Source organism: Sitophilus oryzae, unplaced genomic scaffold (genome assembly GCF_002938485.1).
Source record: "Sitophilus oryzae breed Bouriz unplaced genomic scaffold, Soryzae_2.0 scaffold_179_pilon_pilon, whole genome shotgun sequence".
NCBI lineage: Eukaryota > Metazoa > Arthropoda > Insecta > Coleoptera > Curculionidae > Sitophilus > Sitophilus oryzae.
The window spans coordinates 8,314,944-8,331,594 of NW_022146501.1; the positions used below are offsets into that span (position 1 = coordinate 8,314,944).

The window sequence follows — 16,651 nt, forward strand, 5'->3', positions numbered from 1 at the left end:
ATTTTTTGATTTATAGATAAAATTCTGGCTATACTAAAATAATATATTTTATTCCAGACATCCAAATGACATACCGGTTACGCAACCCGCATCATTTCCTGCAGTCGTACCTAGAGGTGACAAAGAAGCCATAATGAACAGTATCGCAGACTCGTACTTGAACCAAAGCAAAGAAAAATCACCACACAAAAAGTACAGGAAATTGAAGAAAGCGCCAAGGAAAACCCGTAAGTGTACTTAAATATATTTGGACAACAATTTATTGTCACGTTCTCGTTTAAACTAGTTTATCAGGGAAGCTATAAGCTCTTTGCTTCCACTGTTTAAATGCTTCGGCATATTTTCAACTAAACAATTTCAAGAAATGCAATAAAAAAAAACTCGAAAATTTAGTTCTTAAAAGAACTATTTGTGCTTAAATGCAGAATTTTTAAAAAAAGACCATGAAAATAGGCAAAAAACGAGAATTACTCACAAAAATTCAACAACAACATGGTATTATACAAAATAATGACAGACATTATGATAATTGTCAAATAATAAACGACAACGTTGCTGAACACGGCGCAATTTGACCAACATAGCGATAACAAAATTCGGTTTAAACTAATTTTTGCAGCTTTAATCTAAATAAAATATCTGCTACAATCATTTGCTCTATAAAGTAAAATTAAGAGCTGCTCGGTATCTTAAATTATTATACAACAAATTTAAACATTTTTGCCAAAATTTCATTTAGCGTCGGAAAATGTTTTGCAATTACTATATATTCGCATTTTTATAACCTTCTCTTAAATCAACAAATATTTTTAAACCTTCTCATTCTTCTCAGGTCCACCACGTGACTGCCGCGTAACCGAATGGTCCTCATGGAGCCCCTGCAGCAAATCATGCGGCATCGGGGAGATGCAGCGCAAGCGCGAAGTGGTCAAGCACGCCCGGAGAGGCGGCCGTCTATGTCCACCTTTACTCGAGACGAAATGGTGTGGCAGCGCGAGGTCTTGCAACAAAGAATATTTCAATTGGTAAAGGACAACGTGGAAGAAGATACAAGCGGAGAAATGAATAATTCACCAGCAATGCCAAAAACTAATCATATTTCGACGTAAGAGTATGTAGCAAAAAAAACGAGTTAGGATACTAAACGATTGTTCGTTCAGTGGGTTGAATCAGTTCTGACTGTAAAGTTGCGTTTGGGCATAAAGTAGAAATATTCTAGGACTGTAATAATCTACTCTTGTTTTGAAAAGTGTGGTTTCATCTAAGATTCGAGCATTACATTTATTTGGGTAGCCAAGTGATATAAGCGTCTGCTTGAAAGTCAGAGATTGAAAGTTTGATCTGATTTGATCAATAGGAATGAAGTATACTGCAATCTTTAAGTCCTATTTGTTTTAACTTCGAGGGTACCTATAGGGATTTGTAGTTACTGCTATACTGAAATTTCTATTCAAGATATTAAGTATATCCAGTTGCTCCATTTGGGAGGCTAACATCATCATCATCATTTTCAGCTTATTCAACCATTTCTAATTATGGTGTAGCCTCACTCACGTATTTAGATACTCTATTTGTAGTTGGGCCCAAGTTATCCCTGCTAATTTCCTAATATCGTGGTCCCATCTCAGGTTTGGTCTTCCTGGATAGGTCTCTGGATTCCTCGTGGGTACCATATTTTTTGTGGTCCATTTATTGTCCATCCCTCTTGCCAGGTACCCATTGCCACTTGAGGGATTTGATTCTGTGGATAACATCTATTATCTGGATATTTAGTTGTACCCACTCTATTCTTTTACGATTTCTCTTGGTTATTCTCAGCATATTTCGTTCCATTGAGCGTTGTGCGACCTGCAGTTTCCTTATAATGTCCCTTTTAAGTGTCCAGGTTTCGCATGCATAGGTCATGACTGGTAGTACACAATAGTCGAATGTTTTTTTATATAAAGTGGCATTCTAAATTTGAACATGATTGACTTTCTTCCATAAGTACTTCATTCTAACTTTATTCTTCTGTTGATTTACTTATGTGTATTACTTGTGTATTATTTGCCCCAAACATATATATTCTTCTGCTATTACTAGTGTTGTGTTATTTACAAGAATGTCTTTTCTGTCTATAAGTTCGTTGTACCGGGTGGCCAACTAAGAATGGACGCCGGCTGTATCTCAGAAGCTACTTATCATATAACCTTGGGAAAAAAATTCTAATAAGTAAATCGACCAAGATAAATCGCTGGAAATTATTTTCAAGTTCGAAAAATGCCCGCTAGGGGCGTTTCTCTAATAGCCAATCAGAAAACAGGTTTTTTCTCAAAAATATGCAGGTGAACAGGTATTTTAAATATTACTATTGTAATCATCGAGAAATTTGTAATTTTTTTGATTTAGAGTATTTTGCTCTATCTCATAAAATAAAGTGGTGGGGGAAGGTTAAACTTGCTTTTATGAAAATAAGGATAACTCTGGTTTAGGTTACGCGATTTAAACAAGCTAGAGCTGGTTTAAAAGAGCTTTTCTTCCTTAATGATCTCCAGTATAAATTTTGTTTCCACATTTTTTTTCGTGGTAGCTAGAGGGCGCTGTTTGACATCATAACAGATATTGCGCTTTTCGTAAAAAAAATAAATATGAGGCTATATTTCTCTTTGCACAGTTAAATAGAGCACAAAATTTCCAAAATATCAGCGCAAACCGCAACTTTCTATCTGCTCTCTAACCGGAGATATTAAGAGAAAAAATCCATGTTAGGCTGCCGCTTAGGACTATATGGTCTAAAAATTATAGTAGTAGGCTAGGGAACAAAAAGAGGGTAAATTGGTTACGTCAAAATATCAAAACGTTTAAGTTCAGTTTTCATGCATCCGAATTTTGGGCGTTTTCTTAAAAAAATGACGTCATAATTATTTAAACGTGTTTATGTAACATTATCATCCATCCATATAATTTTTACGAATTTCTTGGTTAATTATATGTAATTAGTTCTCTGATTAAAATGTCCGAAAGTCGGAGATCAATAATTTTATTAAAATTTCTAGGAATTTTGTGCCGCCATATTGTTTTTAACAGAAAACCGCCGAATTTCGTATGGTCGAAAACTAGGGGTTTATTCATATAAAGTCATTTAGTTATTAATCCAAGTCCGTCCTTGATTTCACTTGTTTTCGTGTTTTACCTGTTGTTTGTGTTATTTATGTTTATATTTGTTTGGGACAATTTTCATATAGCACCGAACGAAGGTGCGAATCTTAACAATATGCACTACTGCTCCAAATCTGCCCTTGATGCAAGTAGTTTAGCACCAACACCGTTGGTCGGTAAATGTTTACGCAGGAATTCTAAGATGGCGAATGATTGGACTTTTTTAAGTATCCGAATGAAATGAACTATCCATAATTTCTAAGAAATGAATTGCCAATTTTGTTAGGGGATCCATAATGATGAAATTGCATTTGTTGCAATTTCAACAGCATGAATGCCGTTGGTGTAGTTGAGGCAGTGGTGCCGCTTATTTTGCTATTAATATGTGGGACTTACTTTAGTAGATAGAGACGCTGGAGCGGCATATTTTCATGGCCAGCTCGGTCATCGGATACAATATGCCAGGGTTTTATTTTATGGGGGCGAATCAAGAACGAAACATGGATAGATAATAATTAAACGGTATTAAAATGAAATTAAAATATATGTTTTGATATTTTGACGTAACCAATTTACCTCTTTTTGTTTCCTAGCCTACTACTATAATTTTTAAACTATATAATCCTAAGCGGCAGCCTAACATGATTTGTTCTTTTAATATCTCCGGTTAAAGAGAAGATAGAAAGTTGCGGTTGGCGCTGATATTTTGGAAATTTTGTGCTCTATTTAACTGTGTACAGAGAAATATAGCCTCCTATTTAATTTTTTTACGCAACAGCGCAATATATTTTATGATGTCAAACAGCGCCCTTTAGCTACCACGAAAAAAATTGTGGAAACAAAATTTATACTGGAGATCATTAAGGAAGAAAAGGTCTTTTAAACGAGCCCTAGCTTGTTTAAATCGCGTAACCTAAACCAGAGTTATCCTTATTTTAATAAAAACAAATTTAACCTTCCCCCACCACTTTATTTTATGAGATAGAGCAAAATACTTTATATCAAAAAAATTACAAATTTTCGATGATTAAAATAGTAATATTTAAAATACCTGTTCACCTGCATATTTTTGAGAAAAAACCTGTTTTCTGATTGGCTATTACAGAAACGCCCCCTAGCGGGCATTTTTCGAACTTGAAAATAATTTCCAGCGATTTCTCTTGGTCGATTTACTTACAAGAATTTTTTTCCCAAAGTTATATGATAAGTAGTTTCTGAGATACAGCCGGCGTCCATTCTTAGTTGGCCACCCGGTACATTACTTAGTTTTTGTTAAATTCATTTTGAGACCTACTTTATTTTTGGCTGTAATTAGTTCGTTAATTTGTGCTTTTAGTTCTTCAGGACTATTGGCAATTTTAGGACTATGTCGTCAGCGAATCTTAGATGGTTAAGATATTCTCTATTGGGAGGCTATTAGCTGCTCTTTTTTTAGGCACAACAGTAATCATTAATTCAAAAATTAATTGTATTTTCTGCCGCGTTTTGGATGTCGTGTGTCGAAATCTTCCTTGACTCGTGAGACAAAATTTTTCATAACCTTTAAATGTATGAGACATGTTTTGTTGTTTCATTTAGATATCCGAAAATTATTTTATTAAATACTGCTTTTTATTTTGCTTCATAAAATATTATTTATGGTAAGCAGTTTAAATATTCTACTTTATGTCATAAACGTATACTATTTATTTATTTCTTATACACATTGAACACTACCTTAAAAATGAAGCAGTCTTATGGCTGATTTTTTTTATTACTAAACTTTAATAAAGTGTTAATAATACCATTTTATTTATTTTTCATCAATATTATTTTTGATTCATTTTAATAAAAATAAAAATAATGTAATTAATAATAATACTATCAATTATACGTTATTCAAACATTCTAGGTTTTAAAACACAGAATTTATCAAGCAATAAGACAGCTTATCAAGTGTCAATCTAACCTGTTTACTGCGTATAAGACTCACAATCACCAAAGAACTGATATTTTATAAATAAATATGAAGAATAAATAAACCAAAAAAAAAATAAACATGTGTTCGATGTTTTAAATGTATAAAATTTTTACAACAATCAGATTAAGTAAGGGAATAATAATTATAATACTAATAAACACTTTTTATGACACTTTAGTGCATGTGTGAGAATTTTTGTATATTCAATGCGGTTTCTGTAGTTTACATAAAATATGTTAATCCGTTTATGTGCACATATTTAGTACCTTTCTTCCTTTTCTATATTCTTTCAAACACTCTTGACACATTTGAAAAGAAAAATATATTTATGCGACACTAAATCGAAAAATATAAAGATGTATTTTCTTTTTTCCTATATTGTATGTTTGTAAAAAAACTTAAAGTATTTTGTAACACTTCTATCAAGAAACTCGTTTAAATCAAGCGTTCATTTCTATGATATTTTCTAGAGTTTTTTCGTTTTTTTTTCTACAATTTCTCCTCAGTGAGGAACATTTTGGTTTTAAAGTGTTTATATTTTCTTTTCTCAAATACACACTTTATATGCCCATAAAAAATGTGTCAATAAAAATTCCTGTGTAAATCTTTTATACTCTACCACTGTCTAACATGAACTTTTTTTCCAGTTAACCTTAAGTCCAGAAGTTCTTTCCAGAAAAAATGTTCACTGATATTCACACCACAAAAGTTATAACTAGGGTTTTATAACAAAATGAATATATCATTTTTTCTTTTATATAATATAATTTATTATACAGGCTGGCCCATCGAAAACGTTCCGCAAGGCATAACGGCCAGGGTATTTTTTTTCAAAAAGTCCAAAAACACGTCAATTTTGTTGGAAAATATGAAGGATTGAAATTTGAAAAGCTTATTTAAACATTTATCAGAGTAAATAAGGATAAGTTCCTTCGACCAATTTGCTGTTTTTTCTTATTATTTCTAGATGTTTACGCATTTTTTCACTTGCCACAAGGTTGAATGATCAGGTGCGGTAGTTGCTAGATAGCTGTTCTGTGACTTGTGCGTTGAAATTCTTCTCAATATCGTTAAACTTTTTAACAATTATGGTGTACTCATTTGCAGAAAAAGTGGAAATAATCGAACTTTATTTTGAAAATAACGAATGTGGCAAATGATGACACCCCCGCTTAGAGGGTTGAAGTTTTTGCAATAATTTTTGGGGTAAAAGTTGTCCCCCTCACAAAAACAAAATTGACGTGTTATTGGATTTCTTGAAACCCTGGCCGTTATGCCTTGCGGAACGTTTTCGATGGGCCACCCTGTTTATATGTTAGATGTTATTATTAACCAACAATAAGTATCTTTCAAGAGATGTATGGAGTTCCGTAATCTTTTCTATTCTGAGCGCAAACCTTCATTTCAAAGTTGTAAAGTAAATGTAATTAATGTGTAATATACTACTTCCTAGATATAATACCTACTAATTTTGTTAACTATTGTGTGAATGACACTTTTTATAGTAGAATTTATTGACTGCTGGGTGCATGGAAAGTCATAGGAACATCCCTTTATTTATTATATTTTATAAAGATAGACGAAAAATTATATCAGGTAATGTAAGACTTGTTTTTCTATGACTAAAAGTTATACCCAGCAGCACAACTTTAGAATCTTATACTGATGTGCTACAAATACTGTTTTAATTCTGTTTTTGAATTAAGTTATGATTTTGGTTGAGTCTATTTCAGATTTTTAAGTATGAAAATGTTTACTGTTGAAAGTATTTGTGGCATCATAGTCTTTTTCCTCATTGTTTTGTTAGTTCTCTATTTAAACCTAATGATTAATGTATTCTATACGAATGAAATAAACGTTATATTTAGATAAATTTTCGTGTTTTTAATACCTTTACTTTTCCTTCATATACAGGGTGTAACTTAATAAGTGCGGAAAAATTGAGGAGGTGATTGCTTACGAAAAAGTAAGTAGGCATTTTAAGATATTTTTTAATATGAAGAAACATTGAAAAATTTTGGGTGTATAAGGTGGCTCAAAATCACAATATTATTGATAGAAATGATTAAGTGTATTACAACAATCCTAGATCATAGGTACAGGGTGGGTCAAATTCGACGCTTTTAAATGGAAACACCTTTTTCTATAGGAGATAGACAAAAACTAATATCGGTGTCTGGAGCTCAATTTTTGTCAAAAATATGATGGTGAAAACCGCATATCGATATCTGTTACCGTTTCGGAGTTACGGGGTGTTTTTCAAAAATATGCATTTTTAACAAATCGCTGTAACTTTTTTACTATGGAAAATTTGGTATTTTTATGAAAACATTTCCAAAGCACATTTTTACGTAGAATTTAATGGTTTAAGTATAATTTTTTTAAAATTAATAATTTAAGAATTATCAACAGAAAATTTGATTTTTTATATGGGACACCCTGTATATTTTTAATTTATTGAAAAGAATTTAAAATTACCTTTCCAAAAATATAACACACCTGATATTTTGCTCGATTCCTCTTCGAGATATAGAGTAAATAAAAATTCGCCGGCATTAAATAAGTAGGCTTTGAACGGCACACTCAGTGGGGGTGAAAGATACCCTCTCATAACTGCTAAGTATTTCTAATTCTTGTCTAGATTATACGGAAGAATAAGGAACCTTTATTCTTCCGCCAATATATCCATAAGATTAGATCTATGGGCACTAAGTCAGGCGGCCTCGACGGTCAACGGCAATCTTGGTTAACTATTCAATTATCCTTGAAATTGGCTGCAAAAATTTGCTGATAACTTCAGCGTTCAGAGGCGGTGCGTCGTCGTGCTGGAAAAATATGTTTTCCAGTTCCATTAAGGGCATATCATCAATAAGGGGTGCAAAGCCTACTAGTTAAAAGTGGCGAACTTTTAAAAATTCTGTATTTCGAAGGGCATCATAACAAAGTATCAAGTGTGCTATATTTTTGGAAAGGTAATTTTAAATTTTTTCAGTTAATTAAAAATATAGTGGGTGTCCCAAATAAAAAATCAATTTTTCTGTTGATAACTCTTAAATTATTAATTTTAAAAAAATTATACTTAAACCATTATATTCATTAAAAAAGGTGCTTTGGAAATGTTTGCACAAAAATACAAAATTTTTAATAGCAAAAAAGTTACAGCGATTTTTTAAAAATGCATATTTTCGAAAAACACCCCGTAACTCAGAAACAGTAATAGATATCGATGTGCGGTTTTCACCATTATGTTTTTGATGAAAATTGAGCTCCAGACACCGATATTAGTTATATCTTATATCTCCTATAGAAAAGGGTGTTTCCCTTTAAAAGCGTCCAATTTGACCCACCCTGTACATACTAACGTAGATAAGTATATCACTATGGAAATTGTCGCAAACATATCAACGACTTCCATTTATCTTCTTTTTTTTTTGTTGCACACGTGGTGTTTCTACGCTATCTATACTTGTCGAGAACCAGTAATTTTGAAAATTTAATTTTTTGTAAAACGCTTATATTTGAACAATAAATTGAATGTTTACTGTCGCAATAATTAAATTATATAAAAAATACATTTAGTCACTCCATACGAATGTCAATATTCTTAGGAAATCTAACCAGAAAGTATGCATGTAGCTTAATATAAATAAAAGATCAACTGAATACTTTATTTGCTTATGAAAATATAATTCGGGGACCGTTATATTAGAACTTTCACACACTAAACACTTTCTAGTCATTTTTACGAGTATTTAGAAAGTCCAACGAAAAAAAAAAAAAAAAATATAGTTGCACAAACTTAAAATTAACTTCTCGCTGAACACACTTGCATCTTAGGCTATATAAAAGCGGTCGATAAGAGTAATTATTACAATTTTTAAAATAAAAAACGCAAAAAACAAGCGTCGTTACACAATGGAAATAAGATTATGATAATATGATGACAATGAAAAGTTGGTTTCCATAACAATGTATAATTTGTACTTTCTAAACCGTATTTGTGATTATAAAATTGTGATTATTTTGAAAATGCGTGCAACTTTTAATGCCCATGCTCAAAGTAAGGTCCTCGAGAAAGACAAATCTACTGAACGTTTCATAAGTGCAATAAAGGAGTTTTGAAAATAGCATGTCGTGATGTTGGAGACATATTTTTTTAAAGCAAAACCTTATAGCGTTGATTTATCCACGTAAGTATACAGGGTGCTACAAATTCGAGGTACGAGCATTGGTATCTCGGTAACCGTAATAGATACGAACATGGTTAAATTGGGGCAAAGTTGCGCCTTTGGGATGTTCACCAAGATGCCATCAAAAAAGTTTTAAAAATTTCAAGGATTGCTGAGTTTTTTTGGAAAACATTGATTTTTTTGAAAATCAATTTTATTTTTTCCTGTCGTTACTTTTTAGAAAATCAAAAAACTATGATGATTATAATCAAATTAAATAATTTAAGAAACCAGAGTCGGACTTGAAATTATTTTAAATAATAATTAAATAGTTTTGTTGCTGTTAAGGTATCCAAAACAAAAAAAGTATAAAGTGTGGCATATCATCGTATTCAGGAGACCGAGTTCTTTCAAAATTGCGGCGCCACTTGACCCCCCTTCCCATTTGAAAAAAGTTGGGGGATGACACCCCCGCTTAGAGGGTTGAATATTCTGCAATCGTTTATTGGGCAAAAGTTGTCCCCCTCACAAACAAAATTGACGTGTTTTTGGATTTTTTGAAAAAATAAATACCCTGGCCGTTATGCCTTGCAGAACGTTTTCAATGGGCCACCCTGTATGTTCACACCAAAGCGCTACTTATGCAACATATTTTGGTAGCCGCAGCCTTGGGTGGCAACTTTCAACTGTGCATCACCCACAGCTCAAGGTATTGTGTGTGTACCTCTTGGGAGAGCAAACCAAATTTGGAACTTTTTATTTTGGAACATTCTTTCGAATATTGTGCACGCAACGTGTGAATTTTCTTTTATATGTCTTCATCGGGCTCGGGCATATGTAATTCAGAAGAAATTTCTGAAATAGCGGCTCGTTTTTTCGTTTTGTTGTGATAGAATGGACTTCTTACGTTCCATAAACACTTCCTTGTTTACTTGTTTTCTGTTCCAAATCGCTTGTTTTGACTTCGACCACATCGCAATTTGTCGGTTAATTCTTTACTAAATACCTACATCCTGGAGTTAACTGAAAACAAGTGTATACATTTCGAGCATACCAACAGAATAATGTACCGATGTCCGCAGTAAAAGTTTCAACTGATTAGTAAAAATATAATTCGGGGACCGTTATATTAGAACTTTCACACACTAAACACTTTCTAGTAATTTTTACGAGTATTTAGAAAGTCGAACGAAAAAAAAAATAAAAAATAAATATAGTTGCACAAACTTAAAATTAACTTCTCAATGAACACACTTGCATCTTAGGCTATATAAAAGCGGTCGATAAGAGTAATTATTACAATTTTTAAAATAAAAAACGCAAAAAACAAGCGTCGTTACACAATGGAAATAAGATTATGATAATATGATGACAATGAAAAGTTGGTTTCCATAACAATGTATAATTTGTACTTTCTAAACCGTATTTGTGATTATAAAATTGTGATTATTTTGGAAATGCATGCAACTTTTAATGCTCATGCTCAAAGTAAGGTACTCGAGAAAGACAAATCTATTGAATGTTACATAAGTGCAATAAAGGAGTTTTGAAAATAGCATGTCGTGATGTTGGAGACATATTTTTTAAAGCAAAACCTTATAGCGTTGATTTATCCACGTAAGTAGACAGGGTGCTACAAATTCGAGGTACGAGCATTGGTATCTCGGTAACCGTAATAGATACGAACATGGTTAAATTGGGGCAAAGTTGCGCTTTGGGATGTTCACCAAGATGCCATCAAAAAAGTTTTAAAAATTTCAAGGATTGCTGAGTTTTTTGGAAAAAATTGTTTTTTTTGAAAATCAATTTTCAAAAAAAAATTGATTTTTTTGGAAAACAATTTTATTTTTTCCTGTCGTTACTTTTTAGAAAATCAAAAAACTATGATGATTATAATCAAATTAAATAATTTAGGAAACCAGAGTCGGACTTGAAATTATTTTAAATAATAATTAAATAGTTTTGTTGCTGTTAAGGTATCCAAAACAAAAAAAGTATAAAGTGTGGCATCATCGTATTCAGGAGACCGAGTTCTTTCAAAACATGAAATAAAAAATACAGGTCCGTATTTAAAAAGATTAAGTTGGCCTCAGTATCTCACAAATTATCAGCTAATTTGAAAATCTAAAAATACTGTCAGATAGCCATAATAAAGTGGCCATGAGAATGTGCAATTAGCTTTTTGATTTTCTAAAAAGTAACGACAGGAAAAAATAAATTTTATTTTCAAACAAATCATTTTTTTCCAAAAAACTCAGCAATCCTTGAAATTTTTAAAACTTTTTTGATGGCATCTTGGTGAATATCTCAATACGCAACTTTGCCCCAATTTAACCATGTTCGTATCTATTACGGTTACCGAGATACCAATGCTCGTACCTCGAATTTGTAGCACCCTGTATATGATCTAGGATAACAATTAATAATACCGGTACACATTCATATTAAAAATTTAATAGATCTGGGACAAAATATTAGGGAATAACATCTCATGTCCTAATTGTCATTTGTCAGGCCAAGTATAAATATGCATTTCGTCTTAGTCGAAAAACAGAAGCATGTACAGGGTGTCCCATATTCGTGCGTATTTGTTGTTTTCATATTACTTTTCTACTTTTTTATGAAACTAAAGATGTTATAGGATTCATGCATATCAGTTGATTTTAAAAATTCCGACCGCAGCGCTCGATACGGCAGATATCAGAAGTTTTCGCTCTGTATTTCACGCAGTTCCAATGTGATTGCATTGAAATAACATTAAAATCGTGGCTTTATCGTAATATTTAATAATTATAGATTTTAATAGTGCAGTTATTGAAACTATTAAGAGACTCAGGCACGAGGTTTGTGTGATGTAACGCTGTTTCGGGTAGTAAAAATTAGGTGAAAAAAAACCCGAACTAGGCGTCGCTTTGTGATGTAACGTTTTTAGTTCGTTACATGCCTTTTTTATATATAATATATGATGTCTGGCCTATCATCACCGGATTCCGTATCGTTCAGGCCTGATAATTTATTTGGCACGCTTGGCGTAATTTTTACGTTCCCCTTCGTCATTTCCCTGCTATCATTTCACTGTTCTGTGGAGGCGCGCGTTGTCAAGATCTTTGTTATATGTCAAGGCGGCTCTCCGCGCTTAACCTGACTTTTGTTCACCTGGCTTTTAGAAGTGGTAATAATTTAAATCTTGCTGCAAAATCTGAATCAGCTGCCATTTCGAAGCTACAGGTAAAGGTGAGTTATTATCTTTTATAGATTCGATATTATTATTGAATATTTTTAGGGTAGAGTTTTGGATTAACCCACCTTAACTCGTATTTGTATTTTGCTGACACGTTGGTGTACTTTTGCTATTGTCCTCCAGAATGTTAAATGGAAGAAAGGACAGTTCTTTTGTTTATTATTGAGCCCTCGAAAGTGTTTCGAGGTAGGTTTATTTTGTTTATTAGACCTTGTTTGGTTTTAAACAAGAGTTTCGTATTTTTAGGGTCTTATGGACGTACATTATCTTATGGACGTACATTGTCTTATGGACGGACTATTTCCAAAGTACGGGTAGTGTTCCCTTGTACCGTTATCTTATGTACGGACTGTGTCCAAGGTATGGGCAGGTGTCCCATATCTATGTATTGATTCCAAGGTTCGGGCATTATCCAAGGTCCTAGTAGTATTCCAAGGTACGGGTAGTGTCCCCATATTGCCACAGTATGGATACAGCGTAAGCCCCATGCTGCTTCGCTCCCATATCTAAGCCTAGTCAGTAGCTACGGCTGTATTGATTCATGGTGTCCTCATTCTGGCCCCTTTTGTTGTTTTGGCCAACAGGATCGCCGACAGACAGTACAGAGATGCGAGCCCACCTCACGCTGTTACTGTTTGAAGCAAGATTACATAAAGAACAGCTAAGTGTAGATTTAAGTTCTAGTTTTACATTTAACATTTAAAACGTTTTCAGTCTTAAACAGTAACGTGCATCTTAAGTAATATCGTACAGACTATGTTTAGTGGTTAGATTGTTAAGAACATTCAAGTCGATTTAATATTTAAAATATGATTTAGATCTTAGGTTTCATTACATTACGTCTTGTAATGGTATTAGTTATAGATATTTAGTACAATTCTTAACACCACTTTCGTTGACATATAACCACTTTATATTTACTAGAACTCAACAATGTCATGTACCAGCAAATAACATCATGAATAAATATAGTCATTAGTTTTAAGTAATATACAACTGTGTTTTCTTTCTCTGTACATGCCTGGCGCCCAATATCTATATTTTTTTGTTTATTGTTATTGATTAGTTTTTTCTCTAGTGAAATACCTTATCCACGACTGCTCTACCAAAGAAAAGGTGCCGTTCGCAGTGGTAATGTTTATAAAAAACGCTACAGTGATGTGACAATTTTAAATGTTAATAAAACTGTCGAAAAAATGTTAACACGTAAAGGAGTGCGTAATTAGGTTGTGGTTGAGTGCAGTAACATTCAATAACTTTTACAACATTTTATAGCTTCACAACTTCTCACACTTGATCAAAAGCAAAAATGGATTCAAGTAGCTCGACAAAACAAATGAGTAAACAGAGTGCCCATTAAATAATCAAAAAATTAAATAGGCATATACTATGAGAGGATAAATCATAATTTGCAATATTAAGGTAGTATCAGACACAGCTACTTTTGTTGTGCAATTTTTGCAGCTGCTGCAAAAGTTGCATACAGTGTTCATACACCAGCAGAAAGTAGCCCAAAACGCGCAGTTTTTATGCAGCAGCAGCCTAAAAAAGTTGCAGGTCGACACTACATGCTTTTCGTATGTTCACACCAAAGCGCTATTTTTACAACATATTTTGGTAGCCGCAGCCTTGGGGGGGGGGCAACTTTCAACAGTACACCACCCACAGCTCAAGGTATCGTGTGTGTACCTTTTGGGAGAGCAAACCGGATTTGGAACTTTTCATTTTTGAACATTGTGCACGCAACGTGTGAATTTTCTTTTTTATGTCTTCATCGGGCTCGGGCATATGTAATTCGGAAGAAATTTCCGAACTAGCGGCTCGTTTTTTCGTTTGGTTGTGATAGAATGGACTTTTTATGTTCCATAAACACTCCCTTGCTTCTATTAAACATTTTACTTGTTTTCTGTTCCAAATCGCTTGTTTTGACTTCGACCACATCGCAATTTGTCGGTTAATTCTTTACTAAATACCTAAATCCTGGAGTTAACTGAAAACAAGTGTATACATTTCGGGCATACCAACAGAATAATGTACCGATGTCCGCAGTAAAAGTTTCAACTGATTAGTAATCTTTTGCTGCACTTGCAACCTTCCCCAACAACTGTTCACACACGGCTATTTCTTAAACTGCGCGCAACAAAAAAGTAGCCTGTGCAACCAAGCTGCGATCGCAACGTTGCAGGTTGCATAGGTATTCATTCACACTTGCAGCAGATCAAGTTGCGCAGTTTTTTAAGGTGCTGCGCAACAAAAGTAGCTATGTCTGATACTACCTTTAATGGTATACTTGTTTTAATCAACTAGTGCTTAAATTTTTTTATGAACATCTTCTAAAAGTATAATTATGTACTTTAAAAAAATGTTATTACCGAAATAGCCCCAGTTGTGTCTCAACTAGCAAAATCGGTGCTTAAAACTATGCTGCTACGTAGTTGAACTCATCTAAAAAGTTTTATTACCTTAAATAATAAATTATACTACAAAATAGATCTGCTGAAGATATCAAAATATTTACTTTTTGGTTTTTATTTTTAGAATTTTCAAAAATTATAAATAAATTAATATTATAAATTTTTCGTATACTTGCTATTTAAACCCGTTATTTACGATTTTCTCCGATGGTGGCAGCACCGGCGGAGAGTGTACCAAGTCTATAGTAGATTGCAGTATTAGTGTTTAGTATTATTAAAAAATCAATATGAAAATACGAAGAAGTATACAGGGTTGTTCACCACATACGACACGGACTATTGTAGCTAAACGATGAGATTTTTACAAATTGTAAGTTTTGGCCTCGTTCAAGGACTATTAGAGGTACAATTTAAAAATAATTTTACAAGATACAGAGTGTCCCAAACAAGTAAAAAATATCAAAGTTGTATTTTTTTAAATGGAACTCCCTGTATATTATTACATTTTTAGTTTCTACGATTAAAATAAAGGTAAATTTGATTAAGGTTTATTATACTTAAACCTTACCGTTTTTGAAATATTTTCAATTTTGTGAAATTTCAGTAAAAATTTTAAGGCTTCATTTTTCCAAGGGTATCAAAGTTTTTAATACTAAATATTTACTGAAGTTTATTTACTGATCAGTTATTGTGTTGCAATAATCAAAATAATACTACCTTATACAGAGTGTCTAAAAATTTATTTTAAATAATTATTAGCTTCAAACGGCACTAACTTGTTTAATTTAAATAGAACACCCTGCATATTTTACGAGAATCAGATGCACAATTTAATTGTCTATCAAATTGTATTATACAATTTTTTACCTATCTCTTTAAGTTTCCGTAGAAAATGCATTTTCTTGTAATTTAGAACTTATTTATCAATCATGGACTATTGACATTTTAGATTATTTTTAAAGATGTACCAAATTTTTAAGTACGGATACTAATATTGTCGATATAATTCGTTTATTTCATTAAAAAATAAAAAAAAAACTGTTTAAATATTTGTTAAAGAGGATCAGTTAATATGATTCCAGTATTCAAACAACATTAACTGACTGTTTGCTTTGATTAATAATAATTGCTCCAAATACTAAAAAACTGAATTTTGTATGGGCATTAGACAGTGTGATAAAAAGTAACACCTTAAAAATGATATTTCATTTTTTAATAAATGCTTATTTATAACTACAGAGACTTTAATTTGATAACTTATTATTATATTGATTTCTGACTCAAATCCACATTTATTTATAATAATTTAATAACGAACACAATTAAGTATGTAATTAATTAGTATATGGGCGCAAATAATGGTGTTATATTTAATTAATGGTATACTCTTTTATAAAGATTTAAATAGTTTTCTTTTTGCATACAAATGGGCTAGTAATATTATCGTTTTGCTAAAAACGATAATATTACTAGTCTGTACATTTTGTACATTTGTTGCTTTAAAAACAATCTAAAATGTCAATATTCCATAGATATATTGATAAATGAGGTCTAAATTATAAGAAAATGCATTTTCTACGAAAACTTGAAGGGATAGGTAAAAAATGGTATAATACAATTTGATAGACAATTTAATTGTGCATCTGATTCTCCTAAAATATACAGGGCATTCCATTTAAATTAAAGAAGTTATTGCCGTGTGAAGCTAATAATTATTTAAAATAAATTT

General features: G+C 32.3%; 1 protein-coding gene across 1 annotated transcript in view; it reads left to right on the top strand.

Moving 5' to 3' along the window:
- The window catches only part of LOC115882862, a 450,101-nt gene extending 448,203 nt beyond the window's left edge, over window positions 1-1,898 (top strand). Inside the window, exons 8-9 of the mRNA XM_030901110.1 lie at window positions 58-227; window positions 833-1,898. Of these exons, the coding sequence (XP_030756970.1) occupies window positions 58-227; window positions 833-1,029 (367 nt within the window). The 3' untranslated portion in view covers window positions 1,030-1,898. The remainder of the gene's footprint in view (window positions 1-57; window positions 228-832) is intronic.
- Window positions 1,899-16,651: the final 14,753 nt, after the last annotated feature.